The following is an 18,157-nucleotide window of genomic DNA, read 5'->3' as shown; positions in this document are numbered from 1 at the left end:
CCTCACATTCCTGGTGGGCATGACTTCCTCTCTAATGAGGAAACAGGAAACAGGCCCAGGGCTCAGCTGACTCAGACCCTGAACCCCAAACCTGCAGTGGGAGCCATTTCACGGTCATTCATCAAATATTTACTGAGCACTGCTCTGCTAGAAGTGGGGGACCTCATGGGGTCTGAGACACGCAGGATCTTGGCCCTCACGTGACTTCCCCTCCAGAGGATTTGTAAGGTGTGTGGGTATCTGGGTGAGTGTACCTGTGTGCACATGCGCATGCATGTGTGTGTGTGCACGCGTGCATGTGTGTACACATTGGAAAATGTCTGAGTTAGTGAATGTAAGGGAGATCAGGGAGGGCCACTGAAGAGGTGGCGTTTTAGCTGAGATGTGAGAAGGGCTGGGGTGTCTGCAGCGGGCACATCCAGGTTGTAGGCAAAGGTCCTCCTGGGGCAGGAAAGGGCTGGGTAAATTCTAGAAACCACCAATAGGCTAGGCGGTAAGTGAGCAAGAGAGTTAAGTTCTAGAATGGGCTGGGTGTGATGGTGCACGCCTGTAATCCCAGTACTTGGGAGGCTGAGACAGGAGGATCACAGGTTTGAAACCAGCCTCAGCAAATTGTGAGACTGTCAGCAACTTGGTGACACCTAGTTTCAAAAAATAAAATAGGGCCAGGCATGGTGGCACACCCTTGTAATCCCAGTACTTGGGAGGCTGATACAGGAGAATGAAGGTTTGTGGCCAGCCTCAGCTACTTAGTGAGGCTCTCTGTAACTTAGTGAGACCTTGTTTCAAAGTAAAGAATAAAAAATAAGGCTGGAAGCCAGGTGTGGTGGCCCACACTTATAATCCCAGCATTTAGGAATCTGAGAATGGGGAGGATCGTGGTTCACAGACAGTCTCAGCTACTTAGTGAGGCCCTCCGCAACTTAGTAAGACCCTGTTTCAAAATAAGGAATAAAAAATAGGGCAGGGGATGTAGCTCGGAGGTCAAATGCCCCTGGGTTCCATCCCCAGACCTGCAGGTGGAAAAAAAAAAAAATAGGCTGGAAGTATAGGTCAGAGGTAGAATGCCCCTGGGTTCAATCTCCAGTACTGCAAAAAATAATAATAAAATACAGGGTTAGGGGTATAGATCAGAGGTAGAATGCCCTGGATTCAATCCCCAACACCAAAAAAAAAAAAAAAAAAAAAGTGGGGAAATGCCAGGTGCACACACCTGTAATCCTAGCTACTCAGGAGCTAGCCTGGGCAATTTAGCAAGACCCTAATACCCCCCCCAAAAAAAAAAACATAAAAAACAAGATGAGGTGGGGGCAAAGCCCACTCACCTCCTTGAGGCTGGGCGGGCCACTCCCAGGGTGCAGCAGCCCCATGCCCAGTGGGAAGGGTCATTTCTGGAAGAAGAGAGTGTGATGTGGAGGTCCTCAGGAGAGCCAAGCCCCCAAAGAGGGGACAGGTCATTCTCCAGGAATTGGCTGCATGTTGCAATGGGCAGGAAAAGAAACCGGGAGAGGACTAGGAAACAGAGGCTGGAGTCAGACTTGACCACTTAGCCACTCTCCCCGAACATGCCCCTGCACCCAGGCCCTCCCCAGCCAGAACCAGGTCCTCCCCCGGCCCCAATCCCTACGTCCTTCCCATCACCTGCCATCTCCTGGCACTGCCACACAGACCCCTGGGCACGGCAGGAAACCTCAGGATGCCCTGGGTCTCACCCAGCCTGTGCCCCTGTCCTGCAGGGACCCGCCGCGCGGGTTATGCTGGGGGCTCAGATTGCGTGGACAACCGGACACTCAGGACAGCGCCATGGGGGATTCGCAGGTGGGTTTGTCCTGGCATCGCAGGGCTCCTTCTCTGGGGCTCTGGGAAACCGGCCCTGGGTGCTGCCCTCAGGGGAGCCCGAGGGGCCTTGCAGCCCAGCCCTGACATCGCTTCCCACAGGAGGACTATGAAGAAGTGCTGGAGGAGATTCTGGAGCAGGAGGAATATGAAGACCCGGGCATGCCTGTGCCCCAGGTGGAGGAGCCGCAGGGTGAGCGCCGTCCCCCGCCCCGGCGGGACAGCGGGGACTTGCCCCCTGCCACAGTCCCCCATGGGTCAGTTCTCCCCATGATCCTGGCTGATTGAAGGATAAACAGCCTTTGTTTGAAATGATCACAGGAGGTGACTGGGGGGGGCAGGGCCAGTCACCCGTCCAGTGCCCCTTCATCTGTGAGAGGCAGCCAGGCCTGTCGGGACAAGGGCACAGGCCCCCCTGCCACCCAGGCCCCTCCGTGCCAGCTCCTCACCGGCTGCCAGCTCTGGGGAACATCATCCTGTCCTGTGGCTGGAGGTCCTGAGAAATGGAGACCCCCTGAACAGAGAGACCCCAGTAGCCCACACCACCTTCCTTGGCCCGCCCAAGGTCTTAGGTGGGGAGCCTCAGGCGGGGGCTTATTTACTGTCAACAGGAGTTAAGTGTGGGGTGATTGGTATTAAAGTTAAAGAGTTAAGAGGGAAATGAGGGCTGGGGTAGGAGAGATATAAGGGCTTCACCCCTCCTGTGCCTGGCGAGTCTACCCAGCTGGCCACTTGGCAAGGCAGGTGGGAGAGGAGTCTGGCTCCAGAGGGTGGGGTGGGGGATAGGAGGACCCCAGGATGGTCCTGAGTGCTGAGTCCCAGGGTTCCTCAACCAGACTCAGCTAGGGAGTGACAGAGGCACGCTGGGCCCAGAACAGGTGCCACCAGGGTCCCAGCCCGGGGCGGTGGGAGGCCTGGGTCTTCCAGGTTGACAGGGCCTGGGGGAGGGGACTTTCAGGGCAACACTGACCGGCCTCCGGGTTTTCAGCTCTCCCCACTGAGCAAACAAACACAGACTACACCCTCACCACATCGCAACCCGCATCGCAGCCTGGTACCCACGAGGTGAGGACCCAGCCGCCCCCTTCCCTTTCCCAATGGACCCGGGAAGGCAAGGGACAGCTAAAGGCAGCATCAGAATGAGGGAGACCCCACCAACAGGCAGAGGCGTGGGGTCCTGGGAAATGGTGGAGGGGAAGGGGACACCCCACTAAGGGGGAGATGGGGTCCCTTCCCAGAGCTTCCTGGGCCAAGAGCCTGAGGCCACCAGGCCCTGGCTGGGCTGCTGAGCGCTCCCTGGTAACACAAGAATCTCCTCTGCTCAGGCCCCAGTCCCTGCTGGGTGCCAGACTGTCCAGCTCGTTAGGAACTTGGGCCTGCCCTCCTCTGTGCCCTTGAGAGTGGCCACCTGGCCCCAAGGACACACTGAGCCACACCGGCTCACCAGGAGATGACCATTGGCTCCCCAGGTCCCCTCAGCCTTAGCCACCAGGCCCCAGTTCCCTCTCCCAAGTGGCCCCTCCAGCACCCCGTTCAGTCCAGAGGTTCTCCAAGCCTCTTCTGAGATGGAGTGGGGGTCTGGTGAGGAGGGCGGGGCTCCTGAGTGTTTCCCCATGCTCTGAGCCTGGGTCCCAGCTGCCCATGTCCCTGCCCATGATGTGATGGACTAACACGGGCCCGGGGCCACAGGTCTACGTGGAGCTGCAGGAGCTGGTGATGGATGAGAAGAACCAGGAGCTACAATGGATGGAGGCAGCTCGTTGGATGCTTCTGGAGGAAAACCTGGGGCCCGACGGGGCCTGGGGCCGCCCGCACCTGTCTTACCTCACGTTCTGGAGCCTCCTGGAGCTGCAGAGAGTCTTTGCAAAGGGTGAGCCTCATGGGGCCCTCGGGGACCCTGCCCAGGGTCTTGCTGGGGAGCTGCAGCCAGCCACCGCTCACCCCTGCCACGGCCTTGCAGCCACCGTGCTCCTGGACCTGCAGGAGACCTCGCTGGCCGGGGTGGTCAACCAGCTGCTGGACGGCTTTATCTACGAGGAGCAGATCCGGCCTCAGGACAGGGAGGAGCTGCTCCGGACCCTGTTGCTCAAACACAGGTGCGTCTGCCTGCAGGACCTGTCCTCCCCGTCCACAGGCCCCTCCACTTTTCCTTTTCATCTCTGGTGCCTCTCCAGGGATGAGACCCCTGCTCAGAGTTGGAGGCTGTTGGTCCCCAGGAGGAGAGAACCTTAAGGCCCTTCCCTTTACCACTCCTGGTCTGACAGATAGAGCCACCCACTTACACGCACAACGTCCTCTGAGAAGGGCCCGGATTCTCCTCGCAGCCCAGGGTTTCTCTGGCCTGCTTGCTGGGAAACTCCACTGGCTGTCTACCTTTGGTCCTGACCACCACTAGCCTCCACCGTGCTGATAGCCCAGTGTGGACGGCTTACTGAGCCCAGGCTCTGTCTGTCCTGCAGCCATGCCCGAGACCTGGAGAGCCTGGGAGGCGTGAAGCCTGTGGTCCTGATGCGCTCCGGGGACCCTTCTCAGCCTCTGCTCCCCCAGCAGCCCTCGCTGGAGACACAGCTCTTCTGTGCACAGGTGAGTGGCCAGGGGGACATGGTGGGTGGGAAGCGAGAGGAACCAGTAAGCAGGATAGGTCTGGCTGCTCAGGGTCCATGGAGCCAGAGCACCGAGTCCCCTCACACCCTCCTTCCCACAGGGAGACGCGGGCACTGAAGGGCGCTCACCATCTGGAATTCTGGAAAAGATTCCCCCGGGTTCGGAGGCCTCGCTGGTGCTTGTGGGTAAGAGCTGGTCTCCAGCCCTCCACACTGACCTTCCTTTGGGCCCCGCAGCCTCCGTCCTGGGCACGCACACCCTGGGTACCCAGGGCCTGGCCTGACCGCCTCATCCCATCCCCGCAGGCCGCGCGGCCTTCCTGGAGCGACCAGTGCTGGGCTTTGTGCGGCTGCAGGAGGCGGTGGAGCTGGAGGCCACTGACCCGCTGGTGCCTGTGCGTTTCCTCTTTGTGTTGCTGGGACCCGAGGACCCCCACACCGACTATACCCAGCTCGGCCGGGCTGCTGCCACCCTCATGTCTGAACGGGTGAGGAGGGACCCCTGCGGGCTGGGGAGCGGGGATGCCACGGCGGCCAAGGCCTGTTTTAGGATTGGACGGTTGTGAGTGGCTTTGGCTTCACTACTTTGACCCATTCGGTCTAATTCTGCCGCTTCTTTCTCAGCTGTCCAGGGGAGCCCAGATGTGAGTAGTTTGGCTCCGCTCTGCCTGGCCGGGCCTGGTTTAGTCTGGTGGGCGCTGGCCCAGCTGGTCCAGTCCAGCCCCTTCTGACCCAGTTCTACTGGCCAGTCCAGCTTGGGCTGACCCAGACTGCTCCTTGCTTAGCTCCCCAGCTCTGTTTGAGCTCTTTCTCCACTCAGGGCCCCTCCACAAAGCCCTTCCGTAAAGGACAATAGGGACAGAGGGACAGGAAAGGCAGCTCCAAGCCAGAGAGGATTCTGGTTCCTGGCGGCACTGACCCCAGACTCCCGGATCCTTGGGCTTAGCAGGTCCAAGCAGCCCCGACCTTCTCTGCTGCCCCCCAGGTGTTCCGCACAGATGCCTACCTGGCCCAGAGCCGGAGGGAGCTGGTGCAGTCCCTGGAGGGCTTTCTGGACTGCAGCTTGGTGCTGCCCCCCACGGATGCCCCCTCCGAGCAGGCCCTGCTCAGCCTGGTGCCCGTGCAGAAGGAGCTGCTTCGGAGGCGCTATCTGCCCAGCCCTGCCAAGCCAGACCCCAGCTTCTACAAGGGCCTAGGTACCTACCCTACCTGGGCCAAAGCTTCCCGAGCCCCCGGGGCCCCCAGATACCCTGACATGGCCTCCCCTCCTCCTATAGGATGCCCTGTCACCACTCCCTGCCGCCAGGCACCCCAGCTTCCATGGCCATTGGTCCTTCTCTGACCACGTTCCCCTCCATCCTCCACACAGATTTGAACGGGGGCCCGGGGGCCCCTGGGGGCCCAGATGACCCTCTGCAGCGCACAGGAAGATTCTTCGGGGGCCTGGTGCGTGACATCCGGCGCCGCTACCCCCACTACTTGAGTGACATCACGGACGCGCTCAGCCCCCAGGTCCTGGCCGCTGTCATCTTCATCTACTTTGCAGCCCTGTCACCCGCCATCACCTTTGGTGGCCTCCTGGGTTAGTGTCAATGGCTGTCCTAACTATCACCTCTGCCCCTCTGGCCTCCATCTGACCCGGTCTGACCTTTCGGACCACTGCCATCAGCCCGCCCACCACTGGCGCTTCTGGTCCCTGGAAACGATCTCTCGACCTTGACCCTCCTGTGATTTTTGCCCACAGGAGAAAAGACCCAGAACCAGATGGGGGTGTCGGAGCTGCTCATCTCCACGGCGGTGCAGGGAATCCTCTTCGCCCTCCTGGGGGCTCAGCCCTTGCTCGTGCTGGGCTTCTCCGGCCCTCTGCTGGTGTTCGAGGAATCCTTCTTCTCGGTAGTTCTGACTGTCCCCAGCCCCTGGCCCCACAGGCCTTGAACACCCCTGAGCCTTGGTCTCACCGCCGCCCTCTCGGTGCCCCGCAGTTCTGTGAGAGCAGAGGCATGGAGTACATCGTGGGCCGCGCCTGGGTCGGCTTCTGGCTCATCCTGCTGGTGGTGCTGGTAGTGGCCTTTGAGGGCAGCTTCCTGGTGCGCTTCATCTCCCGCTACACCCAGGAGATCTTCTCCTTCCTCATCTCCCTCATCTTCATCTACGAGACCTTCTCCAAGCTGATCCAGGTGGGCCCCGGGGACGTCCGCACGCACGCACGGGCGAGTGTGAGAGGCCACACGCGTGCCATCGTGCACGTGTCTGCAGCACTGGTGTGGCCGTGTTTCCACCTGTGTGCGTCACCGTGTGACCGTGCGCGTGAGTGCGGGCGAGTGTGCACCTTTGTGTTTCCTTGTCCACGCGGGGCTGCGCATCTGGGCCGAGGTGACCAGGGACCTGCTGCCCGGGCTGCTGTCCTCACCCCGACTGTGCGGAGTGACACACATGAGAAGGCGCTCTGTGCCCGTGTGTCCACCTGGTGACCACACACAGCGTGACTTACGGGCCGTAAGGGAGGGAGGCGGCCTGGGAGACGGCACGAACAGTGAGGGCAGCGGGCTTGGGGGCTCTGAGGCCCCCACGTCCTCTCCTGCTCTGTGTGTGTGTGCGCGTGTGTGTGTGTATGTGTGTGTGTGTGCGCACGTGTGTGTCTATGTGTGTGTATGTGTGTATGTGTGTGTATGTGTGTATGTGTGTGTATGTGTGTGTGCGTGTGTGTGTGTATGTGTGTGTATGTGTGTATGTGTGTGCGCGCGTGTATGTGTGTATGTGTATGCGTGTGTATGCGTGTGTGTATGTGTGTGTATGTGTGTGTGTCTGTATGTGTGTGTGCGCGTGCGTGTGTGTGCGTGCACGTGTGTATGTGTGTGTGCGTGTGTGTGTGTGTGCGTGTGTGCACGTGTGTGTATGTGTGTGTATGTGTGTGTGCGCGTGTGTGTGTGTGCGTGTGTGTGTGTGTGTGTGTGGTGCTGGGGATGGAACCCAGGGGCATTCTACCTCAGAGCTACACTCCCAGCCCTATTTTATTTGGAAATGGGGCCTCACAAAGTTGCTGAGGTTGGTGCTTTGTGGTTTTTGGGTTTTTTTGTTTTTGGTGGTACTGAGGATTGAACTCAGTTACTCTGAGCTATACCCTCCGCCCGATTTTATTTATTTTATTTTTTAATTTTTATTTATTTATTTATTTTGGTGGTATTGGGGTTCCTAGAAACCCTTTTACCTCTGGGCTACACTCCCAGACCTATTTTATATTATTTTTATTTGGAAACAGGGTCTCTTCAGCCAGCGAGGCTGACTTCGAACCTACGTAATCCTCCTGTCTCCACTTTGCAAGGGCAGGCATTACAAGTATGCGCCACCACGCCCAGCTATTTTATTTTATTTTATTTATTTATTTTTATTTATTTTTATTTTTTTGCAGGTCTGGGGATGAAACCCAGGGGGATTTGACCTCTGAGCTACACCCTTGCCCTATTTTTTATTCTTTTTTCTTTCTTTCTTTCTTTTCTTTTTTCTTTTTTTTTTTTCTTTTTTTTTTTTTTGGTGGTACTGGGGTTCCTGGAAGCCCTTCTACCTCCGGGCTATACTCCCAGACCTACTTTTACATTTTTATTTGGAAACAGGGTCTCCTAAGCCAGCACGCGCGGCTGGCTTCGAACCTGTGCGATCCTCCCGTCTCTGCCTCCCAAGCGCGGGGATCGCAAGCGTGCGCCACCACGCCCGGCATTTATTCTTTTTTCTAAAATACAGTCTCACTAAGTTGCAGGGGGCCTCACTAAGTAGCTGAGGCTGTCCGCGAACCACGATCCTCAGGTCTCGGCCTCCTGAATGCTGGGATTACAAGAGTGCACCACCACGCCTGGCTGTCTTTATTTTTTATTTTGAAACAGGGTCTAACTAAATTGCAGAGTATATCATGAGGTTGCTGGGACTGACCAAAAATTTGGTGATCTTCCTGCTTCCCAAATACTGAGATTATAAGCATGTGCCACCACACCCCACCCAAGGCAGGCTTTGAACCTGCAACTTTCCTATCTCAGCCTCCCTGGGATACACGCATACACCACCATGCCTGGCTATTTTTAATTATTTATTTATATTTATATTTTTAAAGTTTTGTGGCACTGGGGATTGAATCCAGGGACGTTTTACCTCTGAGCTACACTCCCAGCTCTATTTTATTTTTTATTTTAAAACAGAGTCTTAAGTCGGGCGTGGTGGCCCACGCTTGTAATCCCCGCGCTTGGGAGGCTGAGACAGGAGGATCGCACGGGTTCAAAGCCAGCCTCAGCTACTTAGTGAGGCTCTCAGCAACCTAGTGGGACCCTGTTTCCAAATAAAACATAAAAAAGGTCTGAGAGCATAGCCCAGTGGTAGAAAGCCTCTGGGTTCCACCCCCAGTACCACCAAAAAATAAAAATAAAAAATAAAAATAAAAAATAAAAATAAAAATAAAACAGAGTCTTACTAAGTTTCTGACAGCCTCATTAAATTGCTGAGGCTAGCTCTGAACCTGTGATCTTCCTATCTTAGCTTTCCAAGTACTGGAATTACAGGTGTGCATTACCACACCTGGTTCCTTTTTATTTTTTTATTTTAAATTTTTGTGTTACTGGGTTCTGAATCCAGGGGTATTCTACCTCTGAGCCACACCCCCAACCCTATCTTATTTTGAAACAGAGACTTGCTAAATTACTGAGAGTATCACTAAATTACTGAGACTGGCCTCGAACTTGCAATCCTCCTGTCTCAGCCTCCCAAGTACTGGGATTACAAGTGTGAGCCACTATGCCCAGTTTCCTGCACCTTTTAAAAACCTTGTTATCACTTGTTCCCACCCTCCAGCCTTCTCATGTCTCCCAAGCTCTGAGTATACATGTCTGTCCACACATACACTCATTGCCTCTGTGGCCCACCTCCAAGCCCAATCTGGTATTCATCCCTGAAAACCAAGCTATAGAAGCCCCTCTGTTACCTTGTCTGTTGAGGGAGAAGAGATTGATGAATAGATGGAAGGATGGAGAGAAGGATGGATGGGTGGATGGATGATAGATTGATGGAGAGATGGATGGATGGGTGGATGGATAATGGATGGAGAGATGGGTGGATGGATGGATAGATGGGTGGATGGATAATGGATAGAGAAATGGAGAGATGGATGGATGAATGGATGGATGGACGGATGGATAGATGGGTGGATGGATAATGGATAGAGAAAGGAGAGATGGATGGAGGGATGGGTGGATGGATGATAGATTGATGGAGAGATGGGTGGATGGATAATGGATGGAGAGATAGGTGGATGGATGGATGGATGGACGGATGGATAATGGATAGAGAAATGGAGAGATGGATGGATGGATGGATGGATGGATGGATGATAGTGCTGGGTACATTTAGCTGCTACTTTTCAGCCCAAGCCAAGGCTTGGAGGGACCAGGTTGTCTTGGTTTTCTCTTGCAGATCTTCCAGGACCATCCGCTGAAGGGACAATATTCCTCTGTGGTGGTAATGAAGCCCAAACCTCAGGGTCCCCTGCCCAACACGGCCCTCTTCTCCCTCGTGCTTATGGCCGGCACTTTCTTATTTGCCATGATGCTGCGCAAGTTCAAGAACAGCTCCTACTTCCCCGGCAAGGTCAGCAGAGCCTCTGCCGCCGCCTGCCTCACGCTGCCCACCCCAGCCCAAAGCCTGCCCGCCCGGCATCCCTGGGCCCTCAGCTCCCCTCTGCCCCAGATCCCCGCTTCCAGTCCCACACCTCCCCAGCGCCTCCTCATCCAGGCCTGTCTCCCCTCAGAAGGAGCCCAGGATGGTTCTCGGGAGGGAGAAGCTGGGGCTGGAGCCGGGGAGGAAGGGAGGCAGATCTGGTTGGGGGGGGACAGGCCACTCGATGCAGTGGATCCCTTGGGAAGAGCGCCCCCCCCCGAGTAAAGTGGGGCAGGAGAGAAGACACGGGGGAGCGAGAGGGCACTGAAAACGGGTCCCCTCATCTTCCCCCAGGTGCGTCGGGTGATCGGGGACTTCGGGGTTCCCATCTCCATCCTCATCATGGTCCTCGTGGATTCCTTCGTCAAGGACACCTACACCCAGGTGACACCCCCTTTCAGCCCTCCCCCCATGACGGCCCCCTTCCTCATTTTCTTCTCCTTGCAAGCCCCTTCCCAGAACAGCTTGTCCCAACCTGAAGCCAGCTAGAACTGCCTCTACTCCATCCCTGCCTCCCCCTGGAGCCCCATTCTCTTTTCACAGCCCCAGAAGACCCCTCTAGCTAGACAGACGCCCTCTTTACTCCTTAGCCCTGGGCAGTAGGGAAGAGTCTGCTTTGAGCCAAGGCAGATCTGGGTATGGATCTCAGCTCTGCCACCCATATCTGTGTGATGCGGGGCAAGCTCCATGGCCTCTCTGATCCTGTTTCTCGACTATAAATTGGGGAATGAGAAGGTATATGCAAAGGGCCTACTGCATTAACTGGGCACAGAGGAAGCATTCCTTACGTCCAAGTACCCTAACCCACCGCCTGACCCCCAGGCCCCGGCTCCCCTCCCCCTCCTCTCCCCAGGCCCCGCCCCTGCTGTCCTCACCAGCCCCCCTCCTCCTACAGAAACTCTCAGTGCCTGATGGCCTCAAGGTGTCCAACTCCTCAGCCCGGGGCTGGGTCATCCACCCGCTGGGCTTGTATTCTGAGTTCCCCACCTGGATGATGTTTGCCTCTGCCCTGCCTGCCCTGCTGGTCTTCATACTCATCTTCCTTGAGTCTCAGATCACCACGTAAGAGCCGGGTGGGGGCAGAGGCAGGAGTGATGGGAGGTCAGGTCGTGTGGCGCCCGAATGGCATCACTAGGAGAGCTCTTTTCAAGACAATGCAAAAATGAGAACCATGAAATTCAGTGCAGGATCAGGCAAAGCCCCCTGAACCTGAAGCTTCATTAGCTTCAGGAAATCAAGGCCTGAAGTCTCAAAACGGGCCAGAGGAAGGGAGTCTGGAACAGGAGGAAAACTGAGGTGCAGACAGACCCAGTGTGCAGAAGAAAGGAGGGGCCGGGGTGGGGCTCACGGGACCCTGTCCTGTCCCCAGGCTGATTGTGAGCAAACCCGAGCGCAAGATGATCAAGGGCTCCGGCTTCCACCTGGACCTGCTGCTGGTCGTGGGCATGGGCGGGGTGGCCGCCCTCTTTGGGATGCCCTGGCTCAGCGCCACCACCGTGCGTTCCGTCACCCACGCCAACGCCCTCACGGTCATGGGCAAAGCCAGCGCCCCGGGGGCTGCGGCCCAGATCCAGGAGGTCAAGGAGCAGCGTATCAGCGGGCTCTTGGTCTCGGTGCTTGTGGGTAAGTGAGGACTGGCCCCCAAACCCAGCCCAGCCCTGCCCCGAGGACCCAGGCCCCCACACACCCATTGTGCCCTCTCCCCAGCATCAGCAGCCCACACAGGGAGGGCACCTTGGCGGGGGAGGTAGGGGCCTCCTGTGTGAGCTGTGGGCTCCCGTCCTGCCCTCAGCTAACTCTGCGTTCCTCCTGCTCTCCAGGCCTCAGTTTCCCTTCTGTCCAGTCAAAGGGCTCACTAGATGCCCCTGAATTCTCTTCTAGCTCAGCTGCTAGGACTAGCACGTGGGGTAACACTCCAGCGTGGAGGAGAGCAGAGGAAGGGCCTCTGGGTTCCATCTAGTTCTAGAGATGGGTCAAGGCGTTCAGTGTGGGCAAGACTATGGTTACCGACCAAAAGGTCAGGGAAGTTTCCTTTTTTAAACAATTCCTTCCTGCCGGGCCTGGTGGAGCACACTTATAATCCCAGTACTTGGGAGGCTGGGACCAGGAGGATTGCAGGTTCACGGCCAGCCTAAGCAACTTGTGAGGCCCTCTGCAACTTAGTGAGACCTTGTTTCAAAATAAAAATAAAATAGAGTCGGGCGTGGTGGCACACGCTTGTAATCCCAGCATTTGGGAGCCTGAGACAGGAGGATCACAGTTCACGGACAGCCTCAGCTACTACATAGTGAGGCCTTTTGCAACTCAGTGAGACCCGGTTTCAAAATAAAGAATAAAAAATAGGGCAGGGAGTGTAGCTCAGAGGTTGAATGCCCCTAGGTTCCATCCCTAGACCCACAAAAAAAAAAAAAAAAAAAAGAATAAAAAATAGGGCTGGGGATGTTGCTTGAAGGTAGAATGCCCCTGGGTTCCATCCCAAGTACTGCAAAAATAAAAAATAAAAATAAAAATAAAATAGGACTGGGGTATAACTCAGAGGTAGAATGTCCCTGGGTTCAATACCCAGGTCTACACACACATAAAAAAAAAAAAAAAAAACTTACTTACTTACTTACTTTCTTTCTTTCTTTTCTTTTCTTTTCTTTTCTTTCCCTAGGGATTGAACCCAGGATTGCACACATGCTTTCCTCTGATATACAGTTCCAATCCCAAGGAAGTCCTTTTCTTTTCTTTCTTTCTTTCTTTCTTTCTTTCTTTCTTTCTTTCTTTCTTTTTTCTTTTCTTTTCTGTACTGGGAATTAAACCCAGGGGCATTCTACCTCCAAGCTATACCCCCAGCCCTATTTTTTTATTCATTTATTTTGAAACAGAGTCTCATTAAGTTGCAGAGAGCCTCACTAAGTAGCTGAGGTTGGCCCCAAACCCATGATCCTCCTGTCTCCAAGGAAGTCTCTTAAAGGAGAAAAAGTTGAGATTATTTGGAGGTTCAGGATTTGGATAGGCGGAGGATGGTGGGGATATTCAGGACTGGGGTAAGAAGAAAGGTGTGTTCCTCTGACCTCAGCAACCCCCACTTGGTTAAGAGTGTGGGCTAAGCTGGGCGTGGTGGTGCAGGCTTGTAATCCTAGTGCTTGGGAAGCTGGATAGGAGATTGCAGGTTCGAGGACAGTCTCCGTACTTTAGTGAGGTTCTCAGCAACCTAGTAAGACCCTGCTTCCAAATAAGAAATAAAATCAGTCTGGGGATGTAGCTCAGAGGTAGAATGCCTCTAGGTTCAATTCCCAGTAATAATAATAATAATAATAATAATAATAATAATAATAATAATAAAAGAGAGGAGGAAGAGGAAGAGTGTGTGGGCTGGAAGCAAGCAGGCAGGAGTGTGGTTCTTGCTAGCTGTGTGGCCTTAGGCAGGTTGACTACCTCTCTAAGTCAGCGTCCACATCTGCAAAATGGAATTAACACCTGTTTAGAAGACCACCGAGCTGGGCATGGTGGCACAAGGTTTTAATCCCAGTACTTGGGAGGCTGAGACCGGAGGAGCGCGGTTGGCTGGTGGCCAGCCTCAGCTACTTAGTGAGGCCCTCCGCAACTTAGTGGGACCCTGTTTCAAAAGAAAGAACAAAAAATAGGGCAGGGGGTGTAGCTCGGAGGTAGAATGCCCCTGGATTCCATCCCCAGTACCATACACACAAAAAGATGACCCACAGAAAAAGTCCACAGGGTACCACGATTTCATTCATAGCCCCAAAAAGAGGCTCAGCCCTGCCGGTGCGCACCCCCAGGTGACCTTGGGCTGAGAGCACACGGTCCTCCCCACAGGCCTGTCCATCCTCATGGAGCCCATCCTGTCCCGCATCCCCCTGGCTGTGCTGTTCGGCATCTTCCTCTACATGGGAGTCACGTCTCTCAGCGGCATCCAGCTCTTTGACCGCATCTTGCTTCTGTTCAAGCCACCCAAGTACCACCCCGATGTGCCCTTCGTCAAACGGGTACAGGGCCGGCTGCCCCGCTGGGTGGGTGGGTGGGGGCTGGAGCGGGGCAGGCACTGACCCCAGCCCCCTGCAGGTGAGGACCTGGCGCATGCACGTGTTCACGGGCATCCAGATCATCTGCCTGGCCGTGCTGTGGGTGGTGAAGTCCACAAAGGCCTCGCTGGCCCTGCCCTTCGTCCTCATCCTCACCGTGCCCCTGCGGCGCTTCCTGCTGCCCCTCATGTTCAGCAAGCTGGAGCTGCAGTGTGTGAGTGTTGGCCTGGGGAGGGTGGGCGTGGTGATGCACACCCACAACCCTAGTACATAGGAGGCTGAGATGGGAGGATCGCTGGTTCTCAGCTAGCCTCGGTAACTTAGTGAGACCCTCGGCAACTTAGTGAGAACTTGCTTCAAAATAAAATAGGATGGAGCCGGGCGTGGTGACGCACGCTTGTAATCCCAGCATTCAGGAGGCTGAGACCAGAGGATCGCGGTTCGCGGACAGCCTCAGCTACTCAGTGAGGCCCTTTGCAACTTAGTGAGACTGTTTCAAAATAAAGAATAAAGCCGGGCGTGGTGGCGCACGCTTGTAATCCCACGCTTGGGAGGCAGAGACAGGAGGATTGCACAGGTTCGAAGCCAGCCTCAGCTACTTAGTGAGGCTCTCAGCAACTTAGTGAGACCCTTTTTCTAAATAAAATACAAAATGGGTCTGGGAATATAGCCCAGAGGTAGAAGGCCTCTGAGTTCCATCCTCAGAACCACAAAAAAAAAAAAAAAAAAAAAAAAAAAAAAAAAAAAAAAATATATATATATATATATATATATATATATATATATATATATGAAAGAAAGAAAGAAAGAGAAAAAATAGGGCAGGGGGTATAGCTCAGAGGTCAAATGTTCCATCTCCAGATTCGCAAATAAATAAATAAATACATTAATTAATTAATTTAAAAAATAGGATGGGGATGTAGCTCAGAGGTTCAATTCCATATACCACTAGATATAAATAAAAAAGAATAACTGGGTCTGTGCTCCACAGAGCCGCCCAACCCCTGAGCAGCGAATCTGAGGTCTTCCAAATCACTTGGGACAGAGTTGGATGAACAGAATTCTTCCACCCTGTGACATGGGTCCCTGAGAGGCTGCCCTGGCAAGAGACCCCCCACTTGCCCTCCACAGCTCCTCCCTGGCTGGGATGCCAGAGACCCAGAACCCCATGCCCTTTGAGAACTGCTTGTCTAGATCAACCCTAGGGGCTGGGGACAGCACAGAAGTTGTCCAAGGTCCAAAGACAGCCAGACTCTCCCCTACTCCAGAGGCACCTCTAGGCAGCCGGGAGGGCTCGTGGGCCTGGGTCTCTTACCCTCCCTCTCTCCTCCCGGCCCCTCCAGCTGGACTCAGACGAAGCTAAGCCCACCTTCGACGAAGAGGAAGGTCGCGATGAATACGACGAAGTTCCCATGCCAGTGTGAGGGGCGGGCCCAGGCCAGACTCCTCCCAAAGGCAGGAGGCGGGGCGGGCAAGCGCCTGCTGGCTGTGTGACCTTGGGCACACCCCTCATCTTTCCAGCTTCCACTTCCTCTTCTGGAAAAAGGACACATTCATAATAATACCCACTTAAGGAGCCGGCTTGGAGTCGCAGGCTTGTAATCCTAGCAATTTGGGAGGCTGAGACAGGCGGATCAGGGTTCACAGCCAGCCTCAGCTACTACTTAGTGAGGCTCCCCGCAACTTAGTGAGACACTGTTTCAAAATAAAGAATAAAAATAATAGGGCTGGGTGTGTAGCTCGGAGGTAGAATGCCCCTGGGTTCCATCTTCAGTACCGATAAAAAAAAAAAAAGATACTATCCACATAAGGGGCGGTCACTGAGGACCAGACATAGGGTGAAAAAGGTCTCCAGCGAGCATCCGCTTCCTACCAGCGTCCACACACCTGCTGAGGGCCCTGTGGACACAGGGGGCTGAGAGGAGACCCTGCCCTGGGGGGGGGGGCTGTGCACAGTCTTTTCTAGGTTTGGATGGGATGGAGGGAGGATGGGAAGTTATGGGAGACAGAGAGGGGAGGGAGGCTTGTAATTTATTTACTGCGTATTTTCTAAGAGCTTTTATTGTACTTTGGCTTCATACATGCACCCACCCAAGCCCACACCAGAGACCCACTGTCCCTAACCCTAGCCAAACTAAACCAGGGGAAAACCCAGATTCTGCCATGTTGGGGTAAGGGACTGTGGCCATTGCCAGAACAGGGGATAAGTCTATTTTTTTTAGAAAACAAAAATATAAAAAGGGTCAAAAAAGCTGGGCGTGGTGGCGCACGCTTGTCATCCCAGCATTCGGGAGACTGAGATAGGAGGATCATGGTTCACGGACAGCCTCAGCTACTTAGGCCCTTTGCAACTCAGCGAGACCTTGTTTCAAAATGAAGAATAAAAAATAGGGCTGGGGGTGGAGCTGGGAGGTAGAATGCCCTGGGTTCCATCCCTAGTACCGCAGAAAAATAAATAAATAAATAAATAAATAAATAAAATAAAACAAAAAGGGTCGAAAAGATGGAAAACTGTAAGAAATGAGAGACACGAGCGTCTGAGAGACTGAAAGGAGTGGCTGCTGCTGGCTCCCATGGGGAGGCTCCTCTGGGAAGGGCCCTGACAGCCACCACCTCAGTTTCCTTATCTGTAGAGAAAAAAAAAAAAAAAAGGAGGGGAGGGGGATGTCAATGGTACCTACCTTGTAGGGGTGTTAAGGATGAAATGAGCCCGGGTAGGGCAGCTACGGGGAGGTCCTCTGCCTGGGGGGCGGCCTGTCCCTCCCAGCTCCCAGAGCCACGCCACACCCTTCCCTGGAAGCTTGGGAATAGATTTGCCAATAAATGTGTCTGTGTCAGAGGACGCCCTGGTTTGAATTCCCTTTCCTAGAGTTGGGGGCTGTGGGGGGGTCATGGCAAGTGTGCTGTGAAGCAGACACCACTGCAGCTGGAGGGGGAGCGGGGTGGGGCTCTGAGCCCAGGTGCAAAGAGGAACAAGGGCCCAGAGCAGGAGGAGAGGAAGAGGAGAATAGCCCCAGGGCAGCCTCCCTCTCTGGAAGAGCAAGACCTGTGAGTGGGAAGAGGGGCTGTAAGACCTTTCCCCTGTGGGTCCCTAAGTCCCTTTACATCTAGTATGTATGTATGTATGTATGTATGTATGTATGTATGTATGTATGTACTGGTACTGGGGATTGAACCCAGGGGCATTCTACCTTCAGGCTATACCCCCATACTCTTTTTATATTTATTAATTTAGTTAATTATTTTGTGGGACTAGGAATTAAACCAAGGGGCATTCTACTGCTGAGCTACACTCCTAGCACTATTTTATTTTTTATATTTATTTATTTTGTGGTATTAGAGATTGAACCCAGGGTCATTCTACCTCTCATCTACACCCCCAGACCTATTTTATTTATTTATTTATTTATTTATTTATTTATTTATTTATTTATTTATTTTGGTGGTACTGGGGTTCCTGGAAGCCCTTCTACCTCCAGGCTACACTCCCAGACCTATTTTTATATTTTTATTTGGAAACAGGATCTCTTAAGCCAGAGCAAGCAGCTGGCTTTGAACCTGCGCGATCCTCCTGTCTCTGCCTCCCAAGCGCGAGGATTACAAGTGTGCGCCACCACGCCCAGCTTATTATTTTTTTAAACAGGGTCTTGCGCCGGGTGTGGTGGAGCACGCTTGTAATCCCCACTCTTGGAGGCTGAGACAGGAGGATCACGCAGGTTCAAAGCCAGCCTTGCTGGCTTAAGAGACCCTGTTTTCAAAAAAATATATAAAATAGGTCTGGGAGTGTAGTCTGGAGTTAGAAGGGCTTCCAGGAACCAGTACCACCAAAAAAAAAAAAAAATAGGGTCTTGTTAGGTTGCTGATAATCTATCTGTGTTGCAGAGGCTGTTCTTGAACCTGTGATCCTCCTGTGTCAGCTTTCCAGGTACTGAGAGTATAGGCATGGAGCCATCATGCCCGGCTCTATTTTTTTATTTTAAAATAGGAGCTCAAGCT

At 54.1% G+C, this 18,157-nt stretch overlaps 1 protein-coding gene across 1 annotated transcript; it reads left to right on the top strand.

The window, feature by feature from the left end:
• Positions 1-1,803: 1,803 nt before the first annotated feature.
• SLC4A1 (solute carrier family 4 member 1 (Diego blood group)) lies at positions 1,804-15,585 on the top strand (the record flags this gene model as incomplete). The annotated part of the gene is made up of 19 exons (XM_080713150.1): positions 1,804-1,818; positions 1,939-2,029; positions 2,825-2,901; positions 3,526-3,706; positions 3,797-3,932; positions 4,296-4,419; positions 4,541-4,625; positions 4,746-4,927; positions 5,425-5,635; positions 5,809-6,021; positions 6,184-6,332; positions 6,422-6,616; positions 9,891-10,064; positions 10,428-10,517; positions 11,029-11,195; positions 11,503-11,756; positions 13,956-14,125; positions 14,202-14,375; positions 15,505-15,585. The coding sequence occupies 19 exons, from the start codon at positions 1,804-1,806 to the stop codon at positions 15,583-15,585; spliced, it is 2,769 nt and encodes a 922-aa protein (XP_080569276.1).
• Between the last annotated feature and the right edge of the window lie 2,572 nt (positions 15,586-18,157).

The sequence above is a fragment of the Muscardinus avellanarius genome (assembly GCF_963383645.1).
Source record: "Muscardinus avellanarius genome assembly, chromosome: 16".
In the NCBI taxonomy this organism is placed as follows: domain Eukaryota; kingdom Metazoa; phylum Chordata; class Mammalia; order Rodentia; family Gliridae; genus Muscardinus; species Muscardinus avellanarius.
This window is presented reverse-complemented; position numbering and strand designations above follow the sequence as displayed.